The sequence below is a fragment of the Onychostruthus taczanowskii genome, unplaced genomic scaffold, assembly GCF_017590055.1.
Source record: "Onychostruthus taczanowskii isolate IOZ18803 unplaced genomic scaffold, ASM1759005v1 scaffold35, whole genome shotgun sequence".
NCBI classification, from domain to species: domain Eukaryota; kingdom Metazoa; phylum Chordata; class Aves; order Passeriformes; family Passeridae; genus Onychostruthus; species Onychostruthus taczanowskii.
This window is the reverse complement of record NW_024500905.1, coordinates 2,176,959-2,191,502: the sequence shown is the minus strand read 5'-3', so window position 1 is coordinate 2,191,502 and position 14,544 is coordinate 2,176,959. Positions and strand designations below refer to the sequence as shown.

The window sequence follows — 14,544 nt, the reverse complement described above, 5'->3', positions numbered from 1 at the left end:
GTTCATTTTAAGTGGGTTTTTGTTGTTGTTATTGGGTTGGGGTTTTTTCCCCTTTCTGATTTCTTGCTTTTTTGGACATCTTGTACTCTTATGGACATTGCTCTTATACAACCGTACATTATTTGGCTGAGATTTTGCAATATGATTCTTTTCCAAGGAAATCAAATAAATTCAGAACATTTTTCTGCAAGTATATCAAATTATGCTCAGAAATATTCTCCAAAGGAAAAAATGGGAAAAAAGACTGACATTATCTGCAAATCAACTCCTACCTTTATAATATTCAATACATAATGGTCCCAGAAATGAGTTGTGTGTTGGGAGCTTGGGAGGGGCTGTTTATGCTGCTATAGGTTTGACCAACTTAAGTATCTCCACTGACAGCTACTGCATACACTTAAGTTCACATCGGAATTAACACATTTAATATTTTTGTAAGGAGATCTAATAATGCAAGCTGAAAGAATAACATTATTTTCACTTTTAGAGATGACACCACCTGTGAAATAAAACACTTGAGTAGTCTTACAAGAAACTTTCAAAGGTCATGGCAATGGATATAGTAGTACAATTGGTTTTGGTTCAATAACATACAGAGTATTGTAGTATCTTCATGAAATGTAAAATACATCTTGAAAGGCATTTCTCATGCAGATGTGTTCAGCAACACAGATAACACAGGAGGCCTGCTACAAGTGTTTTAGGAAGCTGTGTAAAAAGGAGAAGCAAAATAAATTGAAGGTCAAAGAGCCATTCTCTTCTCAAATTCTCTGAAACAAAATAAACACTTCCCAAATTAAATGAACACTATTAAAATAACTTGGTAACAGTCACAGACAGTTAAACCTACAGATCTTACAAAGTCCTGTATGAGATTACAGTGAAATGTGACACTTCAGGTAGCTCTGACAGAATTTCTGTTCTCAGCCAGACCAGCCTTTTAGTTTTATTTAATACAGGTGACTGAAGTTTTGAAAGTACAGGATTTCTCATAGAACAAAATCAGTAATCACAGAGAGGAGAACAGAAAGGATGGAATACTGTAGTTACTTGCAGTAGTCTGCTGCCAGTGGGAAGCATCGTTTGACCCTGCACCATGGCAGGAGTTTCCTTTCCTCACCTCTGGAGGAAATAAAAACAATCCATTCTGTGTGAATGTAATGCTATTCAGTGACAAGGCTTCTTACTCCAGGAAATCCAGTCCTTGTTCTCCTGGATGCATTCTCTGTTCTTTCCTCTTTTCCTTCTCATACATCAGAGCATTATGTTATCTGACAGAGAAAAAAAGAAATTGCACTATGAAGCCTCTTCATAGCCATTATTTTTCTTGCCACTAAGTCATCACTAGAGAGAGGTTGTGCTGCAGTCATTTGGATCGGTTTGTGAGGATTGCTTTTAGTTGAGGAATGACACCCAGTTTTACAAGGCAGTTATCCAATTCCTGTGTATGAAACTCTGCTGGACTCCTGCAAGCAAGGAACTCGACCCCAGAACGTTTTTCTCGTGCCTTTTGCCTCACCTGCTCCCACATCCCTGTTTTAAAGTACTTTATCACGGATTTTTATTTTGCAAACATTTAGAGACTAGTGTAGCTTAGTTCACAGGAACGAAAATGACACAAAACCCGTGCCGGCGTTTATTAGGGGCTTTCGGTTTCCCCGTGGACGCCCGGCGGGTGCAGCAGGAAAGCCCAGCGCGGGATTCCGGGACGATTCCTTACCGGGGCAGCAGGAAAGCCCAGCGCGGGATTCCGGGACGATTCCTTACCGGCGTAGGGCGCGCGCGGGACCCCGGCCCTGGGCCCCGCCCCCTGATCAGGCCCCGCCCCCTCCGCTGTGCTGGGCGGGCCTGGGGGCGGGGCCTCGCGGCGCCGCCGCGTCCCCCCCTCCCATTGGCGGCGGGGGCTGCGCGTGACCGGGCGGTGCGTGACGTAGGAGGAAGAAGCCGCCATTAGGGGCAGCGGGGCCGCCGCCGCCGGGCAGGTTCGGTTGCCGGGTTCTTCTCCGGCTTCTGTCTCCGTGGCCTCGCCGGTGCCTCCCCATCCTCCTGGCCTCTCTCCCCCGTGGGCCCTCGTCCCGGTGGGCGGCGGCGGCGCCGCGGTGCGGCCCGTTGATGTGAGGCGCGGCTCGGCGGCGGGGCGCGGATGGCGGCGGGGGCCGGCGCGGCGGCCGGGGGCCGCAGCTTCTCCTTCAAGGTGGTGCTGCTCGGGGAGGGCTGCGTGGGGAAGACCTCGCTGGTGCTGCGCTACTGCGAGAACAAGTTCAACGATAAGCACATCACCACCCTGCAGGTGCGGGCCGGGCCGGGCCGGGGGGTGTGGGGTCCCCGCCGCTGTTGTGCCCTCGCGTTGCGCACCCCTGGCACTGCTGGCTGTGTCGTGTCCGCAGCCTTAGCGGCTGCCCGAGCCACCGTCGCCGCTCGCTAATGGTGGCTGTTTCCTGCCGAGTTTGCTGGAAGCCAGTTTTCTCTTTATTTTCACGCCTCAGATTTAAGCTTTCAGTATGCTTAGGCCTCGTGTCTACTCTGCATACTAACTGCTCCAATTTTTTGTTCAATTACGTATATGAATGTCTTCATTTGAATCTTGGAAAGTATGATGCAAAAGTACTGTTGTTATTGTAATCATTGTTAGGGGACTGATGACTAAGTGTTTCATACGTGCTGCGTTTTTGTTAATCATAGGCTTCCTCATGTTCTCAAATCCTAACGTTAGCACTATCTAAGCGTTTCTGTTTAAGGAGAACAGCTTTCACAAAATGGTTTAGGAGATTAGGGCTCATGATTTAATAATGGCAAAGATTCTTAAAGCTAAACTGCTTGTCACGACAGCTCCCTGAATTTTGGCTGGATTCTCAGTAGTACTATCTGTTGTTATAAAGAGCTACAAAGTGATGTTCCACACATGAAATGTGACAGGGTGCCTGCCTGAAAGTAATGGGTTTTTTCATGGCCTACTAGATAGTGATGGATGACGTGTATGCCGTGGTACAAAATAAACTGCCTGTACTCTCCATGGTCTCAGAAAGCACGTTTTGAAGTTCGTTTTGTGAGTGGTATGTTAAGTCTTTCAGGTTGTCATCTTGCATAGGCAGAAGTGTGGATTCAGTGTATTCCACTCTTAATATTTCTTTTTTCAAATAAAGAAAAAAATCATGCCGCTTAGTGGACCAGTAGTGGGTTTTGAACTAATTTCGAATTTCCTGAAGTACAGGAGAAATAGTAGGTGGTGTTAAAAAGAGAAGAGTTTTAAGGTATGTGCCATTCCCATGCATTTAGGGGAAGCTTCTTGAATTGTGTATCTCAGAAGTAAGTAATAGTGAAACTTTTCCTTAAAATGAAAGCATTATAGATATACTAGAAGCAGTACAGAAAATGTTTATTAAACAGGTAATGCTCCATTTTTGCTGTGAAGAGGTAAAAAGAATATGTTTTAGACTTTGTTATCCTGTCTTCATACTCAGCTTTTGGGTTAAGCTATTGGTGGGTTTACTAGGCAAGGTATTTATAGGATGCTGGTTGTATCTGTCATGCCACAGAGGTAATTGCTGCTTGATATGCCACAGAGATGCCTGGTGGCTTGTAGGTGTCCGAGGTGCAGCAGAAGTGTAGCAGTGAGCAAACAATCATTGAAGTGCATCAAAATGGTCACATGTAGCTGAATTCTCAGATCACATGTTTTAAGAGTAGGTCCAAGGGGATTGTTATGTGGTGAGGCTTATGTTTGTTGTTTGGGTTTTTTTGTTCTTTAAATCTGTAATGGAAAACCTAAAATTATGAGCAAAAACTGAGTTGGAATGCAGACTTGGGTCATAAATACCATGAAACACTTTTAAATTGCTCCAAAATGCTGATAGGAAATGTCTGTAGATAATGTGGCTCCAGAGCTTTTGGTTTTGACTGTCTGGAGAGGGTTGTGTTGAGGAGTGGAATCAGGTGCTTGCAGTTCCTACTGAGCTTTCGTTTCACCACCGTAACCAGGTCTGTGGTTTCTACCTGTGTCTTTTAACTGACTGCTAATTGCTTATCAAGTTGTTTGCTTTTCTGTTCTGAGGCCTCTTTGGCCATATATGCATCTTACTGAGGCATATGTAAAATACAATGTCAGTTGCTGTTGAATCATACTGTGCATCCTGTGCACTAAGTATTATCTTTATTCTTTTTATTTCCTTACATCTTACCATTCTAGAAAAAAAATTGAAGTGAATTCTTCCACTATTAAATTGAAAGATAGTTTGAAAATTAGATGAGAAGAGAAACTAGGGTATCTGATTAAGCAATGAAGTAACATGTTTGCAGAGCACCCTTTGTTGGGTTTTTTTTTTTTAAAGATAAAAGGCTTAATCTGATCAGGTTGCTTTGTTTCATGGCAACAGTTCAAAGTAATGCACCAAATTCCTTTTGTTCCAATAAAGCCAAAATTAGATAAATACTTTGCTCCTGGTCCAGCAAAGGAGTGACAGTGATGAATCATATGAAGAGATCACTAGATATTGGGACAAGAGGCTCTCCATCCACAATACTCTCCAACTTAAAAAATAAAGCATTGCATAGTGCTCTGCTCCAGTATGTTTGCAACAAAGAGGGTGGTGAGACTGTAACCTTCTGGAAACTTCTAGTGATGTTCTTATTCTACTGTGAAGTAATTCTTTTTATACTGAAATAGGTAAGTTTCTTTGGTGCTAGTAACAAAAGACTGACTAAAAGGGAGCAGTTTCTCCTCCCTCCCCACTCCCCTCTCTCAATGCCAACCGGAGTGCACTGGAACCTCTGACTGAGGGGGCTGCTGGGATGTGTTGCTGTAGTTTGTGTTAGTATCAAGTCGTGTACTTAAGATGTTGATGACCTGCATGTTGAAGTGAAAGTAGCTACTGATTCACAGAAGAAAGCATCTAGTTTTTTTAAAGATAAAAGGCTTAATCTGATCAGGTTGCTTTGTTTCATGGCAACAGTTCAAAGTAATGCACCAAATTCCTTTTGTTCCAATAAAGCCAAAATTAGATAAATACTTTGCTCCTGGTCCAGCAAAGGAGTGACAGTGATGAATCATATGAAGAGATCACTAGATATTGGGACAAGAGGCTCTCCATCCACAATACTCTCCAACTTAAAAAATAAAGCATTGCATAGTGCTCTGCTCCAATATGTTTGCAACAAAGAGGGTGGTGAGACTGTAACCTTCTGGAAACTTCTAGTGATGTTCTTCTACTGTGAAGTAATTCTTTTTATACTGAAATAGGTAAGTTTCTTTGGTGCTAGTAACAAAAGACTGACTAAAAGGGAGCAGTTTCTCCTCCCTCCCCACTCCCCTCTCTCAATGCCAACCGGAGTGCACTGGAACCTCTGACTTAGGGGGCTGCTGGGATGTGTTGCTGTAGTTTGTTAGTATCAAGTCGTGTACTTAAGATGTTGATGACCTGCATGTTGAAGTGAAAGTAGCTACTGATTCACAGAAGAAAGCATCTAGTTAGAACGTTGTGGAAAAGCTGATGCAGGAGAAGTAGGGGTTTTTGCACACAATTAATGTAATTCATAACCTGTAGGCAGACCTGGCAGGGCAGTTAGAATTGGTTCCCATTGTTTGAAATACTGAAGCAAGTGCCCTCATCTTCATACAATAATTATAAGATATAAATTGATATCAAGTGAACTGTGCTGGAATTACTCTAATAATAAACCTACTGTCTAACTATTGAGTTTAAGTGGGTAGATACTTTTTATTATTTAATTATTCAGGATAAATACACTGAATACTGCTCTCACAAATGTGTGGAGGATTGCAGAATATCCAACCCAAGAGAGCTGCTGATGTGGTTGTAATCGTAGAGTTCCTGGTTGCTTTGATGGACTTGGCATAACCTGGAAAAGCTGTCTTAGTTATCAAGATAGTTGGGGGTGAGTGAAAGACAATGTAAGGAAGTTCAGTGCTTTATGCAGTGTTTGTATGCCTGACCTGCTTCTGTTGAACACGCAGCACTCAAGGGCAGGTGCCACACACCTGCTTTTGTTCAGTGACTTTTGGGAGACTCTTCCAGCTGTGTCTTCCTTGTGTTCTGCTCAAGCCCCTTTATCAGCTCCTAGCAGGGCCTGGTGGGCATACAAAACTGAGCTCATAAAAGAAAGAATTAAAAGAAAGAAAATATTTCCTACAGCCACATCAAAAGATTGGAACTTTAGCTCTTATAATTGCATTATTCTTTTCTAAGTGCCTAAGTATTTTTCAAACCAGTCATAAGACAGTAGAGTCAAAATATGAAAATTAGAAGCTTCAAAGAGTTATTTGAAATTACTTATATTTGAATTAACCATGTTCCTGTGAGTTTTTGAAAGTCCTAGCAAAAATGAACTGTCACAGTAATTAAAATGGTATGGAGAATAGCTACTGACTGTAAATCAAGTCACAACTCAGACTTCTAGTACTCAGTTCAGTAATTTTTTTTGAGATTAGAGAAAATGTTGAAGATTTTTCTACGTGTGATTACCTAACGCCCTGTAAGTAGTCAAAGGCTTTGATTTTGAAGTCTGACAGACTTCAGAATCTTGGTAACTGGCTTTTTCACTAAACTATCTCAAAACAGAAGTTGAGGCTCTTGCTTGTGTGTTAGGTTTTCCCAATTTTCTAAAACCTGAATAGCTTGCTATTCACTTGGTTGGTTGTTTTTTTTTTCTCCCTCACTAACCTCAGAATAGCTTGGGAGGGGTACATGTGAGTTGAAAGGTGAGAAGATATTAGTTGATTTGTCTTTGGCATGTTTGCCACTGTGGATGTAAAAATCTTTTATTGATGGTTACTGGTTGGTTAGAGGGTCAAATGCTGTCTGGAAGTTTTTCCAGACTTTTGACACTACAGTTAGTCCTCTCACTGTAGACTGAGAGGGTAGTGTATCGTTAATGCTTTAGTTATGTAGAACACAAGGGTTGTAGTGGTCAGTTCTTTGCTGTCTGTTCTTGGAAAGTGTTTGTTTTTCTTCTGGTCTGTTCTCTCTCTCTCTGTTCTTTTTATCAGACTTTGTGGGAAGGTTTGGGCGAAGGCACAACTTCAAGATGAAAAAGGTTTTTGTTATCATCTCATCTTGGGTCATACAGATGCCGGGGAAGTAGCTGAAGAGCAGGAGCTGCTCTAGCAACTGAATGTTGAATGACTTTAACTGCAACATAGGCAGCACTCCAGAAAGGCACTTTGACAGCAGTTTAGGCTGGTGTGCATTGAACTGCTGTGGTCTCCTGTGTGCATTCTGGTTGCTTGTGTAGTTAAGCAGCAAGCTGGTTCAAGCAGCTTGTCTGGCCCATGACATTTTCCACACATGTGGCTCTTGGTTCTGTGGCTGGTCAGTGCTTGTGCAGAGAACTCCTCTTGAGCTGCTGCAATCCAGCCTAAAATAATCTGTGATGAATGTATCATAAAATACCACTGAGTACTTGTTTGAACCCAAATGCAAACTGAGGTAAAACTGAAATGAAAACTCCCTGTAATTTAAGGCAGAAAAAAGAAGTTAGCCCTTGGTAACTGAATTGCATGATATGACATGTGACTGCTAATCTTTAGAATGGGGAGAGCAGGTTCCTAATGCATCAACACCTTGAGACCGTGTTCTGGTCCATTAAACTTGTGTTAAATTATATTCCCTTTTTAGCTGTCAAATTACAGACCTGGTAACAGAGGTGGTGTCTGAAAATGTGAATCATGCAAGTTTGGAGGAAAATAGATGTACTCAAGTTACTGAAATTAGATTAACCTTGAAATGTGCTCTGGTCCTGTAAAATACTTCCAGAAGTTAAAGTAGCAGAATTCTAAAGCAGCTTTTATGCTTATTCTGAGGCTTCTCAGCTCACACAAACAAAAACACAGAACCAAAAAACAGATGAGGGTGAGTAGTAGGCTCACTTCAGCAAAAAAGGGAAAAGTTACAGACAAGGAAACTTGTGAAATACTAATGTTCCAAGATATTTAGTGATAAAATAAAACAATTGTTTATGGTTCTAGTATCTTAGTAATAGTGAACTACTTTGCCTAATTCCTACAGATTAAAAATCCTGTTAGGCTTGTTCCTACCCGAACTTTGCATAGTCTTGTGAAATGCTTTGTGTTCAGCTTAGGCTTATCAGTGTTGTGAATTCAGAGTCTTTCTACACAGTTCGTCCTTCCCAAACCATTCAAAACAACTGCAAAAAGATGTAGTAAATGATTGGCTTAATTCAAATTTATTTAGAATAGACAGATGGCAAACTATAGTGAAATTACTAACTGGTTTAGTATTGACTTAGCCTTCTTGCTTACAGAGTCTCAGTCTGGAAATTTGTCTTTTATTGATTCTGATGCTTTATTAATTAATTTCAAGTGGCATTATGTGTTTGGTGTGTAAAACTTAACTCTAATTTGTTTTGCTTTCCAGGCATCTTTTCTTACGAAGAAACTAAATATTGGTGGAAAAAGAGTAAACCTTGCAATATGGGTATGTTTCTGTGCTTTTTTCTCCTTAGCTAATTAGAATGTTTTTCTTAAAAAAAAAAGTTACTTGGGCTTACTATATTCCAAGTGCTAGGCACTTCTTAATAAAGTATTTGGGGTTCCTTGAAGTATTGCTTGCTTTGTCTTAAATGCTAACAAGTGTATTTTAAATGCAGGATACAGCTGGTCAAGAAAGATTTCATGCATTGGGGCCTATCTACTACAGGGACTCTAATGGCGCTATTCTAGTATATGATATAACAGATGAAGACTCTTTTCAAAAGGTACTGGGCAGCTTTTGCATCTAAACTGTAAACTGGTTGAAAGATAATCTGTGATATGTGTAAACAGAAGTTTTCTGTTTTCAGCAATATAGCTTATATTTGCAAATGTAGATCATGTAAAGGAAGTATACAGCTAATTAGTATTCTTTTGAAGACTGACTTCCCTGCTATCAGGTTATTCAAAGAATACCAAAGAATTCCCTCAGTTTCTTAGAGCGCAGTGCAAATAATGCCAAAGCTGCGTGTTTGATCCCTGTATGGGCCTTTCATTTAAGAATTGCACTTCATGATCCTCGTGGGTCCCCTGCAACTCAAAATAATCTGTGATGTAGCTGTGCAAGTTACCTGTGATAGGCTGTAAACATAAACCTGGACTGTTGTCATGGTATGCCATACTGATCTTTACTGTGTAAACCAAATTACTAAAAGATGCTAAGTGACGTGACCTTTTGCAGATCTGAGAACTCTGAAATTGCAGTACATGATAGTGGAGACATTTCCTTCTCTGTGATAAGTTATTTGTTGTCAAATCCTCATCAAAATATGTAATTTGATGGCTAGTTATTTTATGGCTCTGTTAGTTTATCAGTTTGATTGGTTTTTTTCCACCCTGTGTCAACCTGTGCTACCACTCTGTAAGATTTTTCAGCTGAAAACTGGTGACACTTTTTAAAGCAAATTTGTCTCTGCCTTTCAGCAAAACCAGTTGGACTTCTGTGTAGAGAGAAGTGAGAAAGTGTGGTTGCATGGGCAAGGCTTGGGTTAGCAGCAATACAAATAGTCGAAGGGTACAGATCCACAACAGTTTAACTAATTTAAATAGTGTGGTGTAGAGCAACTAAAGCACTTGTGCTAGCAGTTAAACCCTTGTGGCCACCTGCAGAATGGTGATGACTTGTGGACACTACTTCAACTTGTTTCTTTTCATGCTGAGTCCTACATAGTAAAACCCTCTGATACCAAAATGTTTAAATGTGCAGAAAAAAAGAGGGAAAGGTGATTTACAGAAGTTACTGCAGAAGTACTGCTGGATCATGTAGCCTTAATTTTAGGTTCTTGAAGTGATTGCCTCTCTTCATAATTATTCCCTCAAAATAGCAGTTCCTAAGTCAATGCAGTGATCATACAACTTTCAAACTTTTCATGACAACAGATTTGTTAACAGATACCCTACCATCAGCTGATTCGACATGCTTGTCCCATCTGTTCTCTCATGAAATAATCATCTGTTATAGTTATAATCTAACCTGAAAAGCTTGGTTCGGGTCTACCTCTAAAGTACCATTTGTGGTCTGTCAGTAAGTGCCTGTTGATGAAAAATCTCATGTCTGACTTGAAGTGGCCCATGCAGTGAACTTGCTATATTGAGTGTGGTGAGTTATATTTCTGGAGCAATTGAACTGTTTCCTCTGAGTCATTTGCTCTCACCTGTGAAATAAAACCTGCTGAACAAGGGCCATGTGTAGCAATCTAAAGAATATTTTTTTCATCTATGTTGCTCTAAACATTTTTGCTTTAAATTTAGAGAAGATGGTTAATGAAGGAAAGGGGATAGTTCCACACTGCCTAAGATATATATATATAAAATGCATATCAAATGAAAACAAACTCATCTCTCTTCTTTTTGCAGGTAAAAAACTGGGTTAAGGAATTAAGAAAAATGTTGGGAAATGAAATCTGTTTATGTATAGTAGGTAAGTCTTTTTCAACATGAATGAATTGGAAACACCTCTTGATTAATAGCATCTTCAGATGCTGCTTTAACAACTTGTACATGTGAAGGGGTAAAGCTTATGTTAGATATTTAAAATTAAACTGGGGCTGGAAGTTTCACTAGATCACATTGAGGAAAATAAGCCTTTGATTGAAAACATAAGCTGTTTAATTATATACTATTAGAAGTGCATGGTACAGACTCGTGCAGACTGTAGTTTAACAAAAAAATTATATTATCCTTCTTTGAAGTACTCAAACTCATGGCTTTTCTCAGTGGCATAGACTAGGTGCTTGTCTGTTTTGATAATTAAGTGCTTGCAGGTTGGAGTGAATCTTAAAGATTAGAAATTTCAATGCAAATGGAATACAATAGAAGCCCTGGGTTTAGATTTAAATAAGATCTGATTATTAAAACACTTCCATGAGGTTAGATATGTGGACATTCTACAAAAATTACTTCTGCAGCAAATGGAATGTGCTAATAAATCACAAAAAAGGGCAAAAGGCCGAATTGGGTGGAGGCATTTAGCTGTCCTGATCTCGCTACCGAAGTAGCACCTTATAGCCTGTAAATGCTTGTGTGAAAGGAGATTCTCAAATCATAGTGTTCTTGAAAGTGAGACCTGTGTAAGAGCTGGAATTTACTGGGAGAGCTTCAGAAAATGGAGTACCATGATTACATGTCTGCTTTCTTTTTGGGTAATTTTACAGTACAAAGACTTAAAAGATTAACTTGTTTTCAACAGGTAACAAAATAGACTTGGAAAAAGAGAGACATGTTTCAGTGCAAGAAGCAGAAATGTAAGTCACACCTATTACTAATAGAAACAGTAATTGCAGAATTATGCTGGAGTAATAAACTCGTGATGATGTTAACACAGCAGCCAGCTAGGCACTGCTGGCTTATGCCAGTTGTTGAGTGTTCTGTTATTATCTGAGTCACAGGGTGTCCTGGCTGACCAAACTGTAGCTTGACAGTTGTTTGTGATTAAAGTCAACGTTTACAGTTTAAATCCCTTTCTAGACATGGAATTTTCTTAATTTCATCTAGTGTGTTGCGTCAGTCCTGGCAGTTTTAAACACATAACTCCGTTTTTTGTATGAAATAAGCATGTGTAGATGAACTCTGAAATCAGAATAAAACCTCTTGTGATCATCTTATTCCTTCCTGTAAAGTGGCTTAGAAAGATTGAGGCCTTTATTACAATGCAGCTTCACATCTGCCTTTCTACAGGTACGCTGAATCTGTTGGAGCAAAACATTATCATACGTCAGCTAAACAGAACAAAGGAATTGAAGAACTGTTTCTTGACCTTTGCAAAAGTAAGTATTATGTAATTTGTTGGTAAGGAGCTCATTAATAAAATGCTTCAGGGTTCAGAAATGCTTTTCAAGCCATATAGAAAAGTTTGAAAGTAAAGTACTACTTAGGACTGACTCAATTTCAGTCTACTTCAGGCCACCTGAGTTCTGTTACGGCTCTGGAAACTTGATGTATGGATGCTTACAATATTGCAAATTCATGCTCTACTCCAAAAATGTCTTGGTCTTTTGTTGGAGCACTGACTGCTGTTCCACTTAGCACACATAAGCAGTAACCCAAATCAAACTTCATGTTACTGGTCTCACCACTGCTTGCTTCTAGTCTGCTGTTTCATACCATTTCAAAAATCTTCTCAAATTACAAATCATAAACTCACAGCTCTAATGATGCAAATTTTACACAAAAATCTTAAATAGTCAAGATCATGGAATGTGGGATGAAAATCCAACACAAGCAAATCATCCTTGTAGTTGTATTTATGTGATAAGAGAATTTAAGGAAAAGGTCTCATGCATTTCTGAAGAGGTAGTAGCTTGGGGTTTTTGGGGGGGATATTTTGGGAGGGCAGGGTTTCTTGTTTGGTTGGATTTTTTTAACGGTGTTACTGATACGGGTGTGTAAATCTAGCTTTTGAAGTTGCTAACGCTAGGACACCTGAGGATCACTACAGTGTCCCTTAGTTACCAGGAGCTCTTATATATTGTGTGCTTTAGAAAAAAGATTTAATATGTTTTGCAGCTATGCCATGTGATACCTGAGTACTTAGTTCTGCATAACAAATAGGAGAACCACTCTTACTGAACTTTTCTCTCTGTGCATATAGTTCAGGTAGATTAAAATAGCAGAATCTTAATGTAAAAATACAATGGAATGTCGTCTAATACACTTCTTTCTTTACAGGAATGATAGAAACTGCTCAAGTGGATGAAAGAGCAAGAGGCAATGGCTCCAGTCAGTCAGGAATAGCAAGGCGAGGTGTACAGATCATTGATGATGAGCCACAAGTACAGAGCAGTGGAGGGTGCTGTTCTTCTGGATAATTATAAAACTGTGCATCACTGCCCTCTCAATATGAAGACTGCCATATTCCAAGTCACACATTCTTTACCAATGGAGTAATAGAATTAACAGTATTTAAAAATAATCACATGTAACACTGCAGAGACCTTAAGTGCTAAACTAGTGGCGTCAGTGACCAGAGAATTGGCGTTTTCTACAGTGGTTAACAAAGCAATTACCAATGGCCTTTTTACATATTTTTCTTTAATAAGGAATAATATGCATGTAGAAAAGACCTACTTAAAGGCTTCATTTATATTCTTTTAAATCAGATCATTATTTAATAACTTATATACATTGTTGTTGGAATGGTATACGTTTTTGCAGCTCTTTGTACTTTGTGGTAGATGGAATTGTATCACTTCTAAAATGCAAATTGATTTTTTTTAAATTAGCAGATATCTGAATTAATATTTTTGCAGGGCCTCCACAAGCCTATAACTCAACTACTTTGATATATTCTGTTCATCTGTATGCCAAGCTGATAAAATACATTGTAAATTACATATTAAATATTTTATCTGCTTTTACAGTTGCAGGTGCAGAAATATGTACATCAGTCTTGTCTGTGATTGTGAAGTGAATAAGTCAGTGAAAGATGCAAGCTTTTCATGTGCACTGTTAAATTGCTCATTTTATTCCCCTACCTGAAAACAACTTCGTTTTGGGTACATCCATAGCTACAGCAATTCTTTAATCCATTTCTGGCAAGCAGCAGTATTTAGAGTATCCCCTTACTGGAAGAGAATGCTTCTGTAAACTGCTGTTTAACATTGAGGTTGTTTGACTTGCAGCTAAAACAGCTGGTGCATGCACATACCTTGCCTCTGCAGTTACTTTGTTCTCTCAGAAGATCCCCAGAAAGTCAAAGCAACTTTGGCCCTCATCTATCTGGGAGCCAGTAAACCAGATGCATGGGAAACTCTTTAGCTGCTCCAATACATTTGTTTCCAAAGACAGCATTATAAACTATTCATGAGCATATTTTTTTCCCTGTAGGGCTTGAGTGAACAATTAATTGGCATTAACTAGAATGTCTAATTTGGAGTGATTAAATTGAAGATGTGAAACTTGCCAGATGTAGCTGTAACTAAGGGGATTCGAAGCAGAATTGAACTTATGCCCAACTTGCTCTTTGTCCTGTAAAGTGTTTTGAAAAAGCCCATTTAAGTTTCAGGAGGAGGGTTTCAGAAAAAAAATGTGTAAACTGCTATCACAAAAGAACATAAATGGTGGTAGCTGAAACTTCAAAATGTTTTGTGCTCTGACTTTTTTTACTTAAGTTGTCATGCTTGGAAAAACAGTAAAGGTGATGTCTATGACAAAGTAGAATATCCTTGGCCTTCCTTTTTCTGAAAGGTAGATTTAGTATTGCATATGAATGCACTGAATGGTGTGGGTATGTTCTGATACACAAAAAAGTAGTACTAATGAATTAGTCTGTATAAGAAGTGTGCTGTCTTCAATCTGATTTTTATTTTCTCTGAAATAATAGAAGGCTTTGATACCGACTGATCCTGGTGCATTTTCTCCTTTTCTGCCTTAACTGTGGTGTAGATACTTTTTCTTAGACTACCATTACTGTACTGTTCTGATGTGTTTGTGTGCATGATGGAGAAAGGTGTCTGTTTGTGCTAGTGAAGATAAAGTTTCTTGGCTGTGCAGAGCTTTGGTGTGAACCTAAAATCTGTGATTTTGTGTCAACATGTAGCAAC

General features: G+C 39.5%; 2 protein-coding genes across 2 annotated transcripts; one reads left to right on the top strand and one right to left on the bottom strand.

Moving 5' to 3' along the window:
• Positions 1-402: 402 nt before the first annotated feature.
• LOC121339443 (translation initiation factor IF-2-like) lies at positions 403-4,849 on the bottom strand. The gene is made up of 3 exons (XM_041411215.1): positions 4,750-4,849; positions 1,721-2,247; positions 403-1,271 (listed from the first exon to the last, which is right to left on the bottom strand). The coding sequence occupies exons 1-3, from the start codon at positions 4,847-4,849 to the stop codon at positions 1,263-1,265; spliced, it is 636 nt and encodes a 211-aa protein (XP_041267149.1). The 3' UTR covers positions 403-1,262.
• Positions 1,922-14,344, top strand: RAB21 (RAB21, member RAS oncogene family). The gene is made up of 7 exons (XM_041411187.1): positions 1,922-2,290; positions 8,391-8,450; positions 8,623-8,730; positions 10,361-10,424; positions 11,193-11,247; positions 11,681-11,769; positions 12,671-14,344. Exons 1-7 carry the CDS (start codon positions 2,144-2,146, stop codon positions 12,808-12,810), a joined length of 663 nt encoding a protein of 220 aa, XP_041267121.1. The 5' UTR covers positions 1,922-2,143; the 3' UTR covers positions 12,811-14,344.
• The last annotated feature ends 200 nt before the right edge of the window (positions 14,345-14,544 follow it).

Coding starts and splice junctions, on each gene's coding strand:
- LOC121339443 (XM_041411215.1), bottom strand. CDS start 4,849: ATGCAGGTCATCAACATCTTAAGTACACGACTTGATACTAACACAAAC. Junction 2,248..4,749: donor AGAGGTTCCAGTGCACTCCG/GTTGGCATTGAG, acceptor TTGTTCTCGCAG/TAGCGCAGCACCAGCGAGGT.
- RAB21 (XM_041411187.1), top strand. CDS start 2,144: ATGGCGGCGGGGGCCGGCGCGGCGGCCGGGGGCCGCAGCTTCTCCTTC. Junction 2,291..8,390: donor AGCACATCACCACCCTGCAG/GTGCGGGCCGGG, acceptor TTTGCTTTCCAG/GCATCTTTTCTTACGAAGAA. Junction 11,770..12,670: donor GTTTCTTGACCTTTGCAAAA/GTAAGTATTATG, acceptor CTTTCTTTACAG/GAATGATAGAAACTGCTCAA.